Consider the following 17,309-nt stretch of genomic DNA (forward strand, 5'->3'; position numbering starts at 1 on the left):
GGATAGAGACGGTCTGATCCAAAAACTGGCTGAGGTGATGTCTGCCTTAGAAGAGCAGCTGAACAAGGCCAACGCTGAAACTGAAGCCGTCGGCAAGGAGCTTTGGCAAGATCTGACCCAACGCACTAAAAAATGTGTGGAGTTATTAAATACGGTACGCACTTAGCAATCTGACCTGAACTAGGCCGAGCATAGTGTCCTTGAAAGAGACTGTCTGATCCAAAAATTGGAGGAGGAGAAGTCTTCACAAAAGTCATCAACCCTAAACCACAGTTCAAAGCATGAATGACCCTGGGGTTTTCACTCATTGCCCTTAAGTCTCTGTCATGCTAGTTTCAGTCACGGTGATACTTTTTTAGCCTTTTTTAGATTTGATTGCTGCAATTAAAAAAAAAAAAAAACTCATCGGGCCTGACTCCTCAGATCATTTGTTCACAATATTTTGAAGGTAAAACTGTACATTTAACAGATTATTGTACTCAAGAGGGATGACAGGGGTTTGAAGACTGGTTTGGTGCAGCGTCTGGTCATAAGATCACAGAACTGTGGAGAGAATATCACATCTACACAATGTCCAGTAATTACAGCAAGACATACAGAGACATACAAGACAGCAGCAGTAAACTGAACAATGATAACAGCAGCAGGTCTATGACAGAAGACGCTGCTCTGCTCGTCCTCAGCTACAACAACAACAGAGAGACAACGCAGCATGTTTAGCAGCACCGATAATGATAATGACCATCGACAAGAACAAAGTCTTTGTATCCACATCAAGTTTGTCAGATCAGAGAGAAGCTCAACGGTAAATAAAAACTGCTTCAAAATGCAGAAAGCTGCCGACCAGTGCCTGTTAGCATCACGTTAGCACTTAGCTTGGTGAAAGCTGACAGCCTACCTGTCAGCAAGAACTGTGGCCACCACAGCATCACAGAACGTAGCCGCTTCTGCTCCCTCATTCGTCGCCAGTGCAGTCTCACATCTTTCTGGTGGTGGCTTTTCCAAAAAGTTTTTCTTTTCCGAGTCTCTGGTAGCGTCTCTGCCATCTTGCGCCGATTCGGGTGTTTAACTTGACGTTCACGCGCATCGAGTGCACTTTTACTATAGACAGTAAAAAGACAAACCCATGGTTAATCTATCATTAATTTATTTAAAAACAAAATCTAATAATGCCAATTGTGCTTTGCTCCAATAAAGCAAGACAAAAAAAAATCGAGTTTCTTTTTTAGTAGCTGGTGATTCTTCTTATAGTAACAACACATTCTTGCCTCTTTACAATCTACAGTGTTTGATTTGTATTTCCACATGAAATAACCTGTTAACATGCAAAAAAGAAAAAAAAAACACAACAAAAGAACACTACAGTGCATTAAAAAGGCACCTGCTCTATAGATACAGGCATGTTTTCTTTTTGTTTTTTATCTTACAATGTTACATAGTATAATGGGATGTTGTTAATGCAACTTGATGAACTCCCGCTAACAGTTGATAAAAAATAGATCATGTCAGTACCATCGAGTTCACTACAGCATCACACAGGTACAGATACGTTCAAGAGATGACACATTTTTATCTCCTACAAATACAGCTATCTTTCTGTTATTCACATTGATGAGTCCATGACTGGAGGCGACCAGAGGAGACATGTGGTTACAGTACGTAAAGTGATTTTATCTTGGCCGAGGTCGTCCACTGGTGAGGGCGGGGGGACAGCTAGTGGGCTCAGAAATGCTTTAAATCTCTTCTTTAGCACAAACACATCTATACACACTCAGGTCACATGTCAGTAACATACTTCATCTGTTCTCCAACATGCTGTGGCCGTCTCTCACAAATCCACATGAAACCTTTCCCATTCATGGGTTATTTTGTCCACAGACTCGCATGAAAATATACAGGTTTATCATATGAAATAAAATATTTAAATGAACTGTTACAAGCAGTGTTGTCTTGCAGCATAAATATTCAGACACCCAGTTTCTGTAACAGATCAACAATGTCCACACACCATCAGCCTCATTTGAGGATTCATCAAACTTCCTTTGACCCTTTTGAACATGTTCTTTTCTTGTCTCAGGTGTGCCCAGGATGTTCAAATTGAACTAAAACTGAAAACCAAACTAAATGCACAGGTACAGTGCAGGGTGATTTCACTATCAGGCTTTAACTCTTTGCCCTTTCTTCCCCACATGATTTTATAACCAACAAAATAATAAAGAATGAGAGTGTACCTGGCGTTTCATGACAAATGTATTACTCTACGTCCAAATGCAACCTGTTCCGACACACTATGCAGCTCTCTAATCTCACAAATGCCCACCTACAGCACTGGAGCAAAAATGCTCTCTCAGCAGCGGCGCTGTAAAGGCTTTTATACATTGTGTTTATACAGCAAAAAAATATGGTGGTAATTAGAAATATTTGCTTTCCCTGAAAAGGCATGACCAAAGAGTGTCTGAGCTTTTGAAAGTAAGTGGAGGCGATGGCTGGTATCACAAGTGCTGTGCTATGTAACATTCATTGAAAAGGTGTTACGCAAACACAGAAATCACATTCACTTTTCATCAAAAGCCATGATGAAAAGTGGAACTGAATGCACTTAGAGATCAGTGGTTTGAATGCACTTAACTGTAGGTGTGTGTGTGTGTGTGTGTGATTTTTAGTCCAGACTTTCAGCAGGTACATGCTGTACTGCACCTGGTGAGTAGATCATTTCTGATTAGCCGAACTGCTTTGCTGCTTTTAGTTTTGATATCGTCATCCAGCAACTATCTAGAATAAGTGATGTTACGATTTAGATTTATACAAATTAATGAAAATTTGGATATGTACATGTTTTGTAAGGAGACCGTTTCTCAGTCTCAAATCTTTGATGACATCACATAAATGCTCTATATACGAGCTTTTGTGACCTATACACATTTTTTTTTGTATTTCATCAAACTACATGTTTCCTACTGTATGACATTACAGTGCATTGGAGAGAACACAAGCAGGAGGGTTAAGATGAAAAATGCCTCTGTTGTTTTCTCTGCATATTTTGCTTGTATAGACGAAAGGCAGCTTGCTTTGTTCGGATTGCTGTAAAAGTCACAAACATTTTCTAACCTGCATGAGTATATGTTTAAAAGTTTGATCATCTTAAAACCTTTTGACTTTGCTGAGAAAGTTCACAGAGAAAAAATGATTCCTAGAGGTACCTCTTTAAAAAAAAGCAAAAAAAAGATACATGTGTTTTATCAGCTGTTCAGTTCTAAGACAGAAAATCAGAGGCTAGAACCAAAAAAGGAAGACTGGCTTCAAGTCTCTTCCGGCTAACAGTGAACAGTTAGCGGCTTTTACATGAAGGCACTTCCTGGTAAAGCTTTCCACAGAGTAGCACCTGGGATTGTTTAGAAGTAACCAGTAGAAGCCCTTTATTGGAAGGAGCCGGGGGCTGAAAGGTGTCTCAGGTCACAGCAGGGTGAAACCTAAGATGTACTGCAGGAGTTTGTTCCGATTGGCCTGAGGTAGAAAGGTGCTGCTTAGCTCCAGAGTGGTCACCCTGTTCTCTTTTCTCTCCTTCAAAACCTGGAGGAAGATCACAAGGCAAGAGGAACAACTTATCACCAGTTGAAGTTGTAGCCGTTTGCCACAACATAACAAGGTTATAATAGTGTAATGACTACAGCCTCTAAGTGCAGTTTGTCAGCTTGAATTTTTTTGTTTAACTTTAGGGTATTTAAATCCCAACTGAAAGAAGCATTTAGGAGTTCTGGCTCTTTAAAATCTCAACCTAGTGATATAATTGTGATGGCATGGGCTCACATTGCTTTAAGTGGTTAGGCCCTTAATGTCTTCTAATGGATGATATGATTACATCTGCTGTGGTGGCATACAGAGCTATAAAAATGATCCGACTGAACCAATTACAATTAATTAAAACACGCACATACCCCAAGCTCTTTGAATGTTCTCACTGTGTTCTTAACCAGGTAATGAGTTGCACTTTCCCCTGAAAAAGAAGAGAATGAGATTGCATTAGTGGATAAATCTCAGATTAGTTGAATGGTTAAATGATTAGGTCATCCGTAGTTTTTAACAATGGGACTGGTTAATAATAGTAGATCACTTTAATCAATGCAGGGATTTATCCTGAATAGTTTTAAACTGTGTAAATGTTACCATAAGCAGCGACTCCTCTCTCTGTGCGGGTGAGCAGGTATCTAAAGAGCCTCTGGGTGTAGTCGGACTCAGTCATGGGCTGACTCAGACTGTGGACGAAGATTGCAGCCCCGCTGTAGGCCTCCAGCACTGGGCTGAGCAGTCGCTGAAGAAAGACAAAGAACTCCTGGTGCTCTGCAGAAAGGCTCACCTGATCAACAACAAACAGGTCAGTAACTAGTTCTGTGCTCTGCAAGTACAATTTTCAGATCAGCAGTGTTAAACCACACCTTTAGGTAGCGATCCCTCTGCTCCTCTCCAAAGTCACTGTCCTCATCCTCTTCATCACTTCTCCAGGAAAGTGGCTCAGAAAACTTTTTGGGCCATGGTTCCTCTGTAGGACTTGGACTTAGTTCCTCCTGGTCCTCCTAATTCAAAAATTAGACTGACTGAGCCATGGAAAAACCTGATCCCCTTTGTCCACCAGCAGCTGGGGTTGTCAGTGTATGCTCACCTCTGCCACATAAAGAACTCCATACTGGATCAGTCGGGTCACTGCATCGTGGAAAACCTGGTAAATCGTCTGGCAGGGCTGTGAGACGGAGAGGAGGAGCGAGAGAGGCAGTGAGACATCAAACAAACTCTTTCAGATAGTATCCTATACTGCTTGACAAGGTGACATATGCAGGACTTTACACTTACAGGTGCTACAGCCACCTCATTAATAAGGAAGTTGGAGAGACTAGCGGCTTTGCGAATGAGCCTCTCCTGACTAAGGAGGAGGTTACAGGAATCATCAGGCTGGTGCTCAGACTCTGATTCCAAGACTAGCTCTCGCTGCAGTGACAGGATGCTACAGGCTGGGGACAAATGATGAAAGAAATAAAAACCCTGTAAGTCAAAGGCCATGAAATCTACTTTCACTCTAGTAAACAATCAACTCATTAACTTACCAATGATTGCATCAGAAATGAAGACATGGAAAAGGCCATTGCTATAGAAGTTAAGCTCAAAAAGTGCTGTTACAGTGTGGCTGGGTGCGATGGTAAACTCTCCGTTGCGATTAGCACTACTGGTCACATTGACACAGTTTCCCAGGAGGTGGAGGGCACGCATGACCACATCCTCCGAGTTCCCAGAAAAGCCCAGGTCAAAGTCCCGCGACAGGATCTCCTCCTTCATATTGAAGAAGTCCTCCACTAACTTGGACAGCACCACTCCCTGGGGCAAAGACAAGGAAAACATACGCTCAGACAATCCTGGTGGTTTTGTGGTTTACAGGATGAAAAGGAAATTTAATTATTTCACCATTATATCAGTGTGTCAGTAGAGGGCAGACACCCACCACTAATGTAAAGCTGAGACATATCCATTACTACCATGGAGAGACATTTAAGGGAAGGAGCATGGTGAGTAATTTCAGGAGCAGCCAAGGAAGAAAAATGAAAGAAATGTACCTGTCTGTGTCTGTAGAGCAGTAGACAGGCAATAATGTGGGTAGACATGATTGCTGATGATTTGTTAGCCGCTGTGGAAAGGCAAGAAAGAGATACAGAGAGCTTTGATACAATAAGCAACACAAAGCAAAGACAACAGTGTCAATGCAGTGACACTTCGAATTGATCAACATGATCTACAAGCAGACAGAATATAGAGCTTAACCTCAATCAAAGGTCTATATGACATAAGTCATCATGCACAATATATTCTTACCTGGCACTTTAAAAAGTTAATTTGCACAGTTACTTTTACTCTTTTTATTCTTTATTTTATTTTATTGTTTAGATATACTTTAAGCATGCCTTCTTTCATTCCATGTGTCTGTGTGTCTTCAGCCAAGAGCTGCTGAACAAAATTTAATTGTGCCTTGCATAATGACAATCGAGATTCTTGATCTCGTAGGTTGAAGAGCAGTTGATATAAAAGACTTTTTGTTTCAACAAAAAAGGGTTGACCATTAAAAACATTTCGTGTATTGATAATAAATCAGGAAGACTAGAGGTTACTAGAGGGCATCTTGAAGCCTTGAGGTATGAGCACCAGAATTGGTACTGCATTCTTTCCTTTTTCTGTGTTTCTATCCTCCCCTTCACCCTATTGGCTAAAAACAACATGCCATCCAGCTGGAGGCTCTGCAATTGGCTGAGGGGTGAAAAAAAAGGCTAGCGTAGGAGAATGCAGCTGAAAGAGCTGGGGAAAACCGGTTTCTGTAGTGCTACCTCGGGGCAAAGCACCCTGAGTGATGCGAAGAGGATGGACTGATGCTGTGCTGTGTTGTGTTAGATTTCAATTACTAGAGGCAGCATGATGGATCGTGTTATGTAAACGCTGCCTTTGAAAGCAGGTGCACCTTTCACACGGGATGAAAAGGAGGCTCTTGTGCATTAAAGAGATGAATGCCTGATAACACAGCACAACACATGCTCCAGTAATAAATGAGATGTGATTGACTCAACAGTGCCACATGAAATTCTGCTGAATGGTTGACTCTGAATGACAGTGATGATTTATCTTGATGCATTTCTATACTCGATATATTGAGATGTATGTGGCACTGTGACTTTGTGGTAAGGTGTAGTAAATCTACTATCTGTGAACTTTCACAACTTCCTTACTGAAGAGAACGTGCTTGGCCAGGTTGTTGATAAGCTGTCGTCTAAATATGTCATCAGGTAGCTCTCTGTTCATCTGCTCCGCCTCCTGCCCTTCAAACAGCTGAGCATCAGGCCTAGAAGAACAATAGAACAATTTTTATAGGCTCTGTGAAAAATGGTATTCAATATGATTTCTGTGCTAAGTGCTGTCTGTGTCTTACAAAGTGCTTCTGAACTCGTGGCCCTAGACCAGCTGGAATAAACCGCAGCTGTCCTTGTGAAAATACTGTAGGACTACGTCACTTCTATTAGAAAGGGACAGCTTTGAACTTAGGCAACCCCTACTAGCACTAAGTTGAGAGCTGCTCTCAGATGTCAAATACAGGCCCTGCTGTGAGGCAGCAGCAGGAGACCAATATCAAGTTTAGATCTTGAAGGTTGTTAAGTTTAAGACCTCTGAGAAGATAAAGGGGTCACTGAGGTGGTGAGTGGTGTGTGTGTTTGTGTGTGTGTGTTTCCTCTTACTGTGCAGAAATTATGGTGGGCATCAAGGCGTGCTCAAGAGACACTGGTGGTGGAATGTGGCGGGTTCTCTGGCTGTCCAGGTACTCCTATATGATTAAATAAAGTTTATGATTAAGGAAATTTGCTGGAAATTGCTTATTTATGGCAAGACATTTGTAAGCTGAGCAAAACCTGAAATATGCATCACCAAAGGATCAGCCATGATATACAGTAGATCTTCAAACAGTCACCTTTAGGGAGAAGGGCTGATTGAAATCAACACGGACACAACCATAGTTCTTCCTCAGCATCCTGAACACTCCACATGCTATTCCCCACAAACTCTCATTCTTCTTGGGCTTGCCCTAGAGAGACAAACATGTTTTTTTCAGGATTCTGAGTATCTGCAAAAAGCCGTACACGTTCTTTTTTCTCTGTGTGTTTTGTGTGTGATTACATTGTTGCCAAAGCAAAAGCACACAAACATTACCCAGGCACTTACCAGCTGCTCGCTATTGTAGTTGCCCTCAATAATGCGGTCGTAGGAGATGCCAACTGGCACCACCAGCACGTCTGTGATGGACCCCGTGCACAGTGTGTCAACAACGATGGACAGAATGCCTGCGCGCGGTGGAGATGGCTTACCGCTGCGGGACCGTGTGCCCTCCAGATAGACCTCCAAAAACTGCTGCTGCCGCAATAACTCCTCAGTGTACTAAAAAAAAGATTGATGAATAAAGAGAAAGGTAGAGAACGGTAAAGATTTAAAGGATGGAGGTCAATGAATGAGGTGCCATTACACCTCAGAAATTAGACAAATTCTGTATGTGAAGGTCTTAAAATCTAATGTGTTTAACATTATTGCCATTCTAAATTGATTCCATCACGGAAGTCTGAGTTATGCAGCAGATATGTGCAGCCTGAATACAAGTTAAAAATGTGTGGCGGCTAACAACAATTTGACCCTTGACATGCACCACAGAGAATTGTGCACGTGCACTTAAGACGGTCACGCTATGCAATGATACCCTCCTGAGTACTGTATGTACACAGCTGTCTTGTGCTATGGAGACAGGTTTGTCCTGGAATAGACTCAGAGCTGAGGCATGCAGACTATACTGTGAAGAGGACTGACAACCCGGCTCAGGTTTAGATAGGAGCAAGTGAAGTTGATATTACGTTTCTGTGAGGGACTTGGGCAGAACAGATGAAAATTTTATCACCTACCAAATTAAATTATTTGGTCCGCTTTCTGTTATTGTTTTGTTAAATGTGTGTACTCTGTCAGGAAGTGAGGTAAAATATTAGTACAGTGTCATTTCCAACCGCTGCTCATGTTTTAAGCAGATAGCTCTTATCTTAGGGACACAATACTCAGACACACAGCCTGTGTGGCCCATAAGATACAATTAGAAAATAAATCCACAAAGTAACCTTGTTATTTCGTGCATTCAGAGTCCTTGTTACTGAGGCAATACATTTATATTGGGTAATCCTACACTTTAGCAGGGAACACTCTGACTCCAATTAAAGGAGTCAAAGTTACAAATAGACTTTACTACTAAAAAGCTGTCATTAAATGAGTATGTTGGAAGTTAAAATATGTATAAACAGAGTAAAAATAAAATAATCTAGGTCACTACTGTAAACAAAAGCAGCACCTTATCATTACAGGTTTGTAATCTGTAGGAGTTCAAATATTATTTCTTTCTCCATGTCTGAAAAAGCACTTAAACCCCAACTATAAATCAAAACAAGGAACAGAAGAAAAAAGTTAACATTATGCAACACAAGCTTTCAACTCTCGGATGACTCAACAAAGAAAAGAGCGCACAAAGCATGAAGAAAGGCTGTTATTACTGCAGATAATAAAGACACTCTTGGGACTTACCGCATGCAAAAGTGATCTGTACAAAATGTCTTTCTTGCCATCTCCCGTCTCCTCCATCCTACGCCGTATGAAGAAGCCTCCAAGTTTACGGATCAGGGTGCTAAAAACAAATAAAGCTTGTTCAAACGGTTTCCTTTCTACACTTTGCACACATCACTAAAACATAATCAATACACAAAAATTCTGAAAACTTATTACACGGGCTGGTTGGGGTGTCTGTGGTGTGTGTCTTCCCCTTTATATTGGTTGTAAATCTTGTGTCTTGTATCATGGCTACTTGTAGTAGCAGAACTACTAGAAATACTGCTTGAATCAGGTAAGTAATGCTGGTTTCTAAGCTATTACAGTTCCTTTAGTCTGAATATGATATGGGAATATGATATTCCTGGAAGCATATGATATGCTTCCAGGAGGTTCCCTTTCCTCTGATAACAGATGGGTCTGTCACCTTCTTTCCAGATGAAACTACACACAATGTATTGTGGGCTTTTTACCTGAGGATGGGGAGGCTTAGGTTGTTTCCAGCAGCGATGTGTGGGGCTTTGATGTTATGACAGAATAGAATCAACGTGATGAGTAAGTAGTCAATGTGGGATTTGTGAACAGGGAGGAACACCATAGGCGCATTTTGCTGCAAAGACAAAACACATTTTGTGACATATTTTTACATATATAATACATATGTTTTAAAAACATAACAGGAGGTCTAGTTTTCTATATTGTGGTTAAGCACAAATCACATACAATATGATAAGATTAGATAAGATAAAACTTTATTAGTCCTGGAGGAAAATATGATACATACAGTATGGTAGTACTGTATGCATATGTTAATGCAAAACTTTTTCTTAAAGTCTCTTTAGTCGATGGTAAGTGTGCTCTGCTGATAGTGGTAATGTTATTGTTAATGGACCTTGTCAAATGTGTTGTACAGAACATTTTGTGACGGTCTAATTCATTTTTAGTGGGTGTGTATATTGGCTGCTGACCTCTGTAGCAGCTTTCTTGACCATTTCCAGCTGTCCCTTGTGGATCTGGATGCTCCAGAAGAAGCCATTAAATAGTCTCAGCAGCACCCAGCCCGTCAGCCTGAACAGAAAGAAAACAGTGTATCCAAATCTAGTTGTGGTTCAATTGCAGTAAACTTATAATTTCACTGCAGTATATTGAAATGTTTTACCCTGGAAAGAACATAATTCTTAGAAAGAGTTCCAGTACCTGATGAAGGCAGGTGAAATATTGGCCACCATCTCTTGGAGGAAGGCCCTGGCTTTCTGCTTCACTTTACTGACAGATTTGTGCTCCTGGCCAGGTTGGCTGGTTGCAGCATCCACATCTGTGGCTACCTTCGAAATAGTAGTCTCCACCCTGCAATCAACAAAATGAGAGCACAAAAATGAGACTGCATCTTCTAGACCACAAAAGCCTTTATTCCAAACATGCAGATGCTGTTTTTGTCTAGACAAATATGACTTATTCTGGCATGCTTTTGTACACACTGTCACCAACTACAGTGACATTTGGAGTTCATGTTGGGCTGGCTCCTACCTGGTGTTGTTGAGTACATTGTCCACCACATTCCTGGTGAACATGTCCTTGTGGACATCTCTCTCCATCACAAACAGCACATAACTCAGCCTGCGCGCCAACCAGCCCCGCTGTCTGCAAAGTCACACACATCACCTATGAGTACTAACAGACAAAAGACATCAAGAGGAGAATACCGGTACACTCTAATATATGGTTTAATTGCTCAGATAAAGACATTGCAGGTCTCTTTCTGTCACACACTTTCTTCAGAGTAGGTTAAACCACCCTTGTGTTTATAGCATTGGAGGTTAAGGAATTATGGCGTCTTATTGAGGTTTGCCTGCTAAAGTCAGTCACTGGATGCATGTGTCCGGTGTCCACTGACAAACACTTTAAATTATTCATCCGTCTCCCTTTCCACTGGATCACAGATCAGCCCTCCAGCCTTAAAGCCATTTATTTCAGGCAGGCACCTGCCTGAATTGTGTGGATTGTACTATACAGGTCCCGCTTTTGCTGCAAGGTGTCACGGTCAAGTCAAACAGCTCAAGATGTAGTTTGAAAAGAGGAAGATATTGTGTTGATATTGCTTTGTTTACCTAGTGTGGGTCTCATTGATGTAGATGACATTGCGCAGTCCCAGAGAGGGAATACTGGGGTTGAACAGTCTGTCCTGTAACATATACAAAATTTGAAAGAATAAGAAAAAAGCAGCAAAATTGCTTGTATTTAAAGAAATATTTTAAATAATGAAGATATTTTCATTTAAATATCGGAAAGACATCTCTTACACATTCAATAAACAATGAGGGAATACATAAGTAGTTCTCATTATCCAAATGCAAGATTTACTTATTTGCTATCTTCCTTTACAGATAATACACTGGAAGTCACTAGAGTTCAGTGAATGAATTTGAGTCACAGTTAATCAGCTGTAGTGTAACTTTACCCAGCTCTGTGGAGTGCAGGAGTGACAGCAACGGCCCACAAAGGGCCTCTTTCTGTTCAGCAGACCCTCTTTCCACGTGCTGGCAACACAGCGCAGGACTGAAGGGCTGGTGCTACGGTCCTTGAAAAACACAGCCACACAAGATTCAATTAGAGTAAATGAATACCATCAAAGAAGAACCTGGCCTGTGTAACATGTGGGTGCTCGAACAGGATTTATCACCTTTGATCTAACAAGATGTCAAGTGCTGATCACACAGTACACAAACATATTATAAAGGTTTATTAGGTTATTCGTTTTGTTTATTATTATTAAGGTTTGAAGCTTACCAAGTCTTCATTGGGATGTTTCCAGCGGTTACTCCACTGCTCTCCATTGTTGACCTGCAGCAACAAGCCATCTGACAGCTCCATGGTTCTCTGCTGTTCTTGCCTCTCTCCCTCCAGAACACACACCACTAGCTGGCAAGCTGTTAAGACACACAAATATGATCAAATATGATCGCTGAGGATAGTTAAACTTAAAGAATTTTGCCAAAAATTACCTATGTATTTAGTTATTATGTGTACATCAACAATAAAAACGCAGGAGTTAATGTAGAATATAGTGATCCAGGAAAAAAGTAATCAAGAAAACATCACAGCCAGTAGGTCTGATTAGTTTGAAAATAGGTTAGTGAGTCATTTCATGAATGAACGCTCTAATACCAAACACTGTGCAGTATGTGTGTCAGTTAGTTATTCTGTGAATAATGTCTGACAGAGACAGGAGACTCGTGGGCCTCCTGGCAAAAAAAAGCCAGCCTAGTGTCCAGCAGCAATGGATGAATGCACTTTGAGCTATTGTCCTCATGGAGTGTTGGTGGTGGTCATAGTAAGTGATGTGCAAACAGATGAGGGGAAACTGGGTTTTCAAAGGGGGCAATGACCAGGAGTGCTCCAACTGATGGGGTGACTTTGTTGGAAGCAAAACATAGAAGCAGAAGGATGAGGAGCTGGGGTGATTAGGTAACAGGTGATTTCAATACGAGTAGATGAGATGACGGACAGTAATAATCTCCACATCAGATGAGATCATAAAAGCACTACTAGACTCTTGGCAATGCAACAATCATGTGTTTAAAGACTGTACATCCTTGTATTTATCATTATTTTGTCAGTTACTACTTCACAATGTAGATAGTGAGAAAAATGCCGTAAATCTGTTCAAAATTGTGGTACCTGATGGTTTCTTGAGTTAATCTTACAGATTACAGAATAAAAAAACACATCCCTGTTCATACACACTGTACAGCATTAGGTTAATCCGTCTCACACTCTGCAAGCTGTCTGCAATAAGCAGGTCAAACAGAAGAAGTCTCCTCTTTGTGACAGATGGGCCGTGCAGATAACTACCAGGGCAGACAACAATAGCACAAACCCAGGCAGTCTGATGTCTCGCTTGGCTACACGGTCAATAACGCCTTGGTGTTTTGCTTAATGATATGTAGTTGGAGAGCAAAAGTTGCTCCATGTATAGTAGCTGTGTAGTTTTTAAAACATTTTCCGTCACCGTCTGTGACACGCTGCATGGCATGCTGCCGAGCGACACGAGTTAAATCTTAGGGGCTTAAGGCATTCACAATGGACTCGCAGTGGAGTCCATTTATTCGCGTGATGTTAACTAGACACCTCAAAGCTAGGCAAATGGTTACATTACATTGATATATGTCAGCAGGGCAGACAGAAGAAGATGCAAAATATCACACTGTCAATGGTCCTCTACTGAGCTCAATGTCATTTAAAGTTAACCGGCTAATGTCAGATTCCACTAAGAAAAAAGGTCCCCAGAGCGGCGTAGTTCCCCCTAATCATAACTGTGTCAACTCCGTCGTGTAAGCTAGTGTTTCAATCGCTGTTGTTTCCATGACAAGACAGCAGCAGCAGCAGCAGCGGCGGCGGCGGCATCACTAACAGTTACTTCCAGCGAGGTAGCTAGTAGCATCACGATAGCGAGCAGTGCAGGCTCGCGAGAACGGCATCTCACTTACCTTGAATATTGTGTTACGCTGACTCATATCTCAAAAAACCAAACTCCACAATGAAACAGCAAGTCGCTGAAGTGTTTTAGCGCATCTGAGTATCCGAGCTTTCTCTGCAAACGGACTGAACCTAGCACGGCTCAGACAGGCAGAGACGTGTGACAGGAGGCAGGACCACTCGCGGTTGTTTTGGTACAGACCGCAGTAACTACCGGCGGTGCCGTTCTGCCGGCACACAGGGGAGGGCGGTACGGTGCCTGTCTTGAACCAGTATGCTCAGTCACGACAATATTTATGACAAAAAGGACTAAGTAGCAAGCAAGAAACTATCGAGGTCTCTAAATAATTTCAGCATTATCTTGACAAAACACACAAGTAAACCCACTAAAAATGTAATTCCCTGAAACATGTATGAGTGTGCCCTCCTGTGGCCGGATGTTGCAATAACATCTTAATGGACCATACCATTGTGGTTGGCAAGGGAGACAAATCAGTTTATTCATAATGATTTCTAGGACACAATAGACTAGTGTTATGGATTTAAACGATATGAGTAATTTCGATACTTTTCATTCTTTGTAATTAAAAGCTACAACATCGTTTTTTGACAGACCATATAATATAGACATAGTTGACTCACCCATGCCGACAACTATAATGGTACGGTCTTGCACGTTCTATTTCCTTCGTTTCTCTCAAGCTAGCGGCAGCCATGAGGTAAGGAGAATGTTTGAAATTTAAATTATCGGTTTTATTCTAAGGTAAATAAAAATAGTGTTGTTGGAAATATTGTTTAATACTACACGGAAGGCATGGGCGCTGGATGTCTTTTGTTAAAGTGGCTTATTTTTCACCAATATGCGTGTAGGGCCTGTGTTGAGAAGCTAACCTAGCTAACGGTGATATGTCACAACATGTTACTGAAGCACCACAGATACGTAGCTGCGAATCAGCTGGTCACAGCGCTGCCTTTTAACGAGGCTGTCTGTCGAACAAGCCTGTGATTTAAGTTATTATAATAAATCGCCCATATTTGGGCACCAGTATTTCTCTCCTGTTTCTCCATTGGTGATGCATATTGCAGGCTTAGCAGCTCAGGTAGCTTACAAGCTACAATATTTTACACTACTCATGACCGTCTCCCAGTAAATTACTGCACCTTTTCATCATCTTTTTCATCTGCCAACTTATGTTGCTTTTACTTAACAAACTTGAGTTAAACCAACCATAAAAATGAAATAAATACTGATGGAGTTTTTTGTGACTAGTCAATGTTTAAATTCATATTCTGTGGAGATGCTTGGTTCAGCAGAAATAAAACAAATTAAATTTTACTTTTTATAGACATCTTGTATTGTTTCACAGTGAATTATTAAACCTTATGGTCATCCCAAATTAAAAACGAATATGTTGTCTTTTGTCCATCCAGCATGCTCAGGCTCCAGAAGCGCTTGGCGTCCAGCGTCTTGCGCTGTGGCAAGAAAAAGGTGTGGTTGGACCCCAATGAGACCAATGAGATTGCCAATGCAAACTCTCGTAAGTTGTCCCCTGTTTTATGTTACAGATTTCTCTTTGTAGCTTGGCGTTATCTGGGCTGGCTTTGTGAGTCGTCTTAAGCCCCTCTCTAATAATGTTTTTATTGTGCAGGCCAGCAGATCCGCAAACTGGTGAAGGATGGTCTGATCATCAGGAAACCTGTGACGGTTCATTCCCGTGCGCGCTGCCGCAAGAACACACTGGCACGCCGCAAGGGACGTCACATGGGATATGGTAAATAATTGACTTGTTAATTTTCAATAAGGTGACACTCCAGTATAATGTAATTTGTCTCTTTCTTAGGTAAGAGAAAAGGTACAGCCAATGCTCGTATGCCTGAAAAACTGTCATGGATGCGGCGCATGAGAATCCTGCGTCGTCTTCTTCGTCGCTATAGGGAGTCCAAGAAAATTGACAGGCACATGTAAGTGTGTCTTCTCATTATTTTCTTTTAAGCTAGTGTTGTAATTTAAGTATGATGGTTCTTGCTTTGTGGGTATCCTGATATTTTTTTTTTTCTGTTTGCATCAGGTACCACAGTCTCTACCTGAAGGCCAAGGGTAACGTCTTCAAAAACAAGCGCATCCTGATGGAGCACATCCACAAACTGAAGGCAGATAAAGCTCGCAAGAAGCTTCTGGCGTAAGTTGCACCTTTTTGTTGAAATGACTTGTTTTGTTGCAGTCCAGGTATAGTGATATTTATTTTCACCAACATACATTTCCCTCTCACATCCACCTCTCTTGACATATCCAGTGACCAGGCTGAGGCTCGTCGCTCTAAGACAAAGGAGGCACGCAAACGCAGAGAGGAGCGTCTCCTGGCCAAGAAAGAGGAGATTATCAAGAACCTATCAAAAGAAGAGGAAACCACAAAGAAATAAATTCCAAAATATTAATTGAATCTAATCAGATTTATGTCTGATTCAGCTTTTTGTTGTTAATAAATTTGGATAAAAGAAGCTAGCATTGCCTTGTGATTATTTCTGGTATCATGTGTAGTCTTGGTATTTTATTGGCTGAAGAAAGAGACCTTTCATTGTGTGTTTTGTGGCAGCATTCTCAACAGTCCAAAGGGTGGCAGCAGAGTGCAAAGTATGGTCACAATCAATGACTGCTTAAAAAAGCAGTCAAAAGCTTAAACCACTCCCTGGACTAAAGTGTTAAATAAAAGGCTTTATGAGTAAACCAACGTGAGTACCATTTAACCATTGTCACACAGATTGTAACGTTATGCTGCACACACTATGATTTTCTGTTCTGCTGCATGTAGTTGTACAAACTGAGCTTTGTGTTTCTGTAAAGAAACAAAAATTCTGTCCCCCCCTGTGAAAATACATATTTCATAAGGTGCTTTTAAAAGCATCCATAAATATAATGCTTGCTGCCTCAACGAAGCTGAATCATACTTTTAGTTTGGGTTTGCATGTTCTACCAATGGGCAATATTTTTAACTCGACATCTCCCCTGCAGAGACAGGACAAGCTGTTGTTCAGAGCCCTCAGTGTGGAAATCATTTGTGCTGTTGTGTATTTCCATTTCCACTACCTGCTCTTTTATACGAAAGACCTAACAAAGTTTTGCAGACTTTTTGTAGCACACCCACCTAACTAGCTGAGCGTTGCACTTGGAATGAAGCATTGAAACATTGGTCTAAGAGCTCAGAGAAATCTATTCATTTTCAGCTATTAGTGAATTCTAATTATTACCTGCCAACTTAAGTGGTTACAGACTGCAATGCTGTGGAAAATTGACTTACTATTCACTGGCAGAACAGTCTTTCTGTTGTAAGTCAGGCTGGCTGTGTTTGTAGCTCACATGCTGTCATGCATAAACAATAGGACACCTAAGCTTTAGAGGCTGGCAGTGAAGAGTCTTCATATTTAAAATCTGGGTTTCAAAGGCCTTGGGCAGCTGCAATGAAGGTTTACACGGCATAATGCATCTGCTTTCCTTGATATCCTGATTTAATTTTGATGCACAGCAGCTTCACACACTGTGAGGAACATAGAATTAAACTGTATGCAGTCATTACAAAATTGATCCGCAAAGACAAAACCATCCAAGATCTGCAGAAAGATGTCACAGGGATTACTGGAGGAGAAAACAGCCTTTATACAGCAAGGCCACTTTGTAGCTGCAG

At 41.2% G+C, this 17,309-nt stretch overlaps 2 protein-coding genes across 2 annotated transcripts; one reads left to right on the forward strand and one right to left on the reverse strand.

Moving 5' to 3' along the window:
- Nucleotides 1–1,130: 1,130 nt before the first annotated feature.
- gpam (glycerol-3-phosphate acyltransferase, mitochondrial) lies at nt 1,131–14,032 on the reverse strand. Its single transcript, XM_028431712.1, has 21 exons — nt 13,641–14,032; nt 11,941–12,080; nt 11,612–11,731; nt 11,262–11,335; nt 10,681–10,794; nt 10,351–10,500; nt 10,122–10,221; nt 9,627–9,763; nt 9,133–9,232; nt 7,744–7,956; nt 7,493–7,606; nt 7,263–7,348; nt 6,759–6,871; nt 5,601–5,671; nt 5,097–5,364; nt 4,846–5,003; nt 4,658–4,735; nt 4,434–4,571; nt 4,165–4,354; nt 3,936–3,994; nt 1,131–3,570 (listed from the first exon to the last, which is right to left on the reverse strand). Exons 2-21 carry the CDS (start codon nt 12,022–12,024, stop codon nt 3,454–3,456), a joined length of 2,484 nt encoding a protein of 827 aa, XP_028287513.1. The 5' UTR covers nt 12,025–12,080; nt 13,641–14,032; the 3' UTR covers nt 1,131–3,453.
- Nucleotides 14,033–14,293: 261 nt separating this feature from the next.
- Nucleotides 14,294–16,128, forward strand: LOC114451873 (60S ribosomal protein L19-like). The gene is made up of 6 exons (XM_028430824.1): nt 14,294–14,348; nt 15,061–15,167; nt 15,279–15,401; nt 15,471–15,591; nt 15,699–15,809; nt 15,924–16,128. Exons 1-6 carry the CDS (start codon nt 14,344–14,346, stop codon nt 16,048–16,050), a joined length of 594 nt encoding a protein of 197 aa, XP_028286625.1. The 5' UTR covers nt 14,294–14,343; the 3' UTR covers nt 16,051–16,128.
- The last annotated feature ends 1,181 nt before the right edge of the window (nt 16,129–17,309 follow it).

This window comes from Parambassis ranga, chromosome 19 (genome assembly GCF_900634625.1).
Source record: "Parambassis ranga chromosome 19, fParRan2.1, whole genome shotgun sequence".
Classification (NCBI taxonomy): domain Eukaryota; kingdom Metazoa; phylum Chordata; class Actinopteri; family Ambassidae; genus Parambassis; species Parambassis ranga.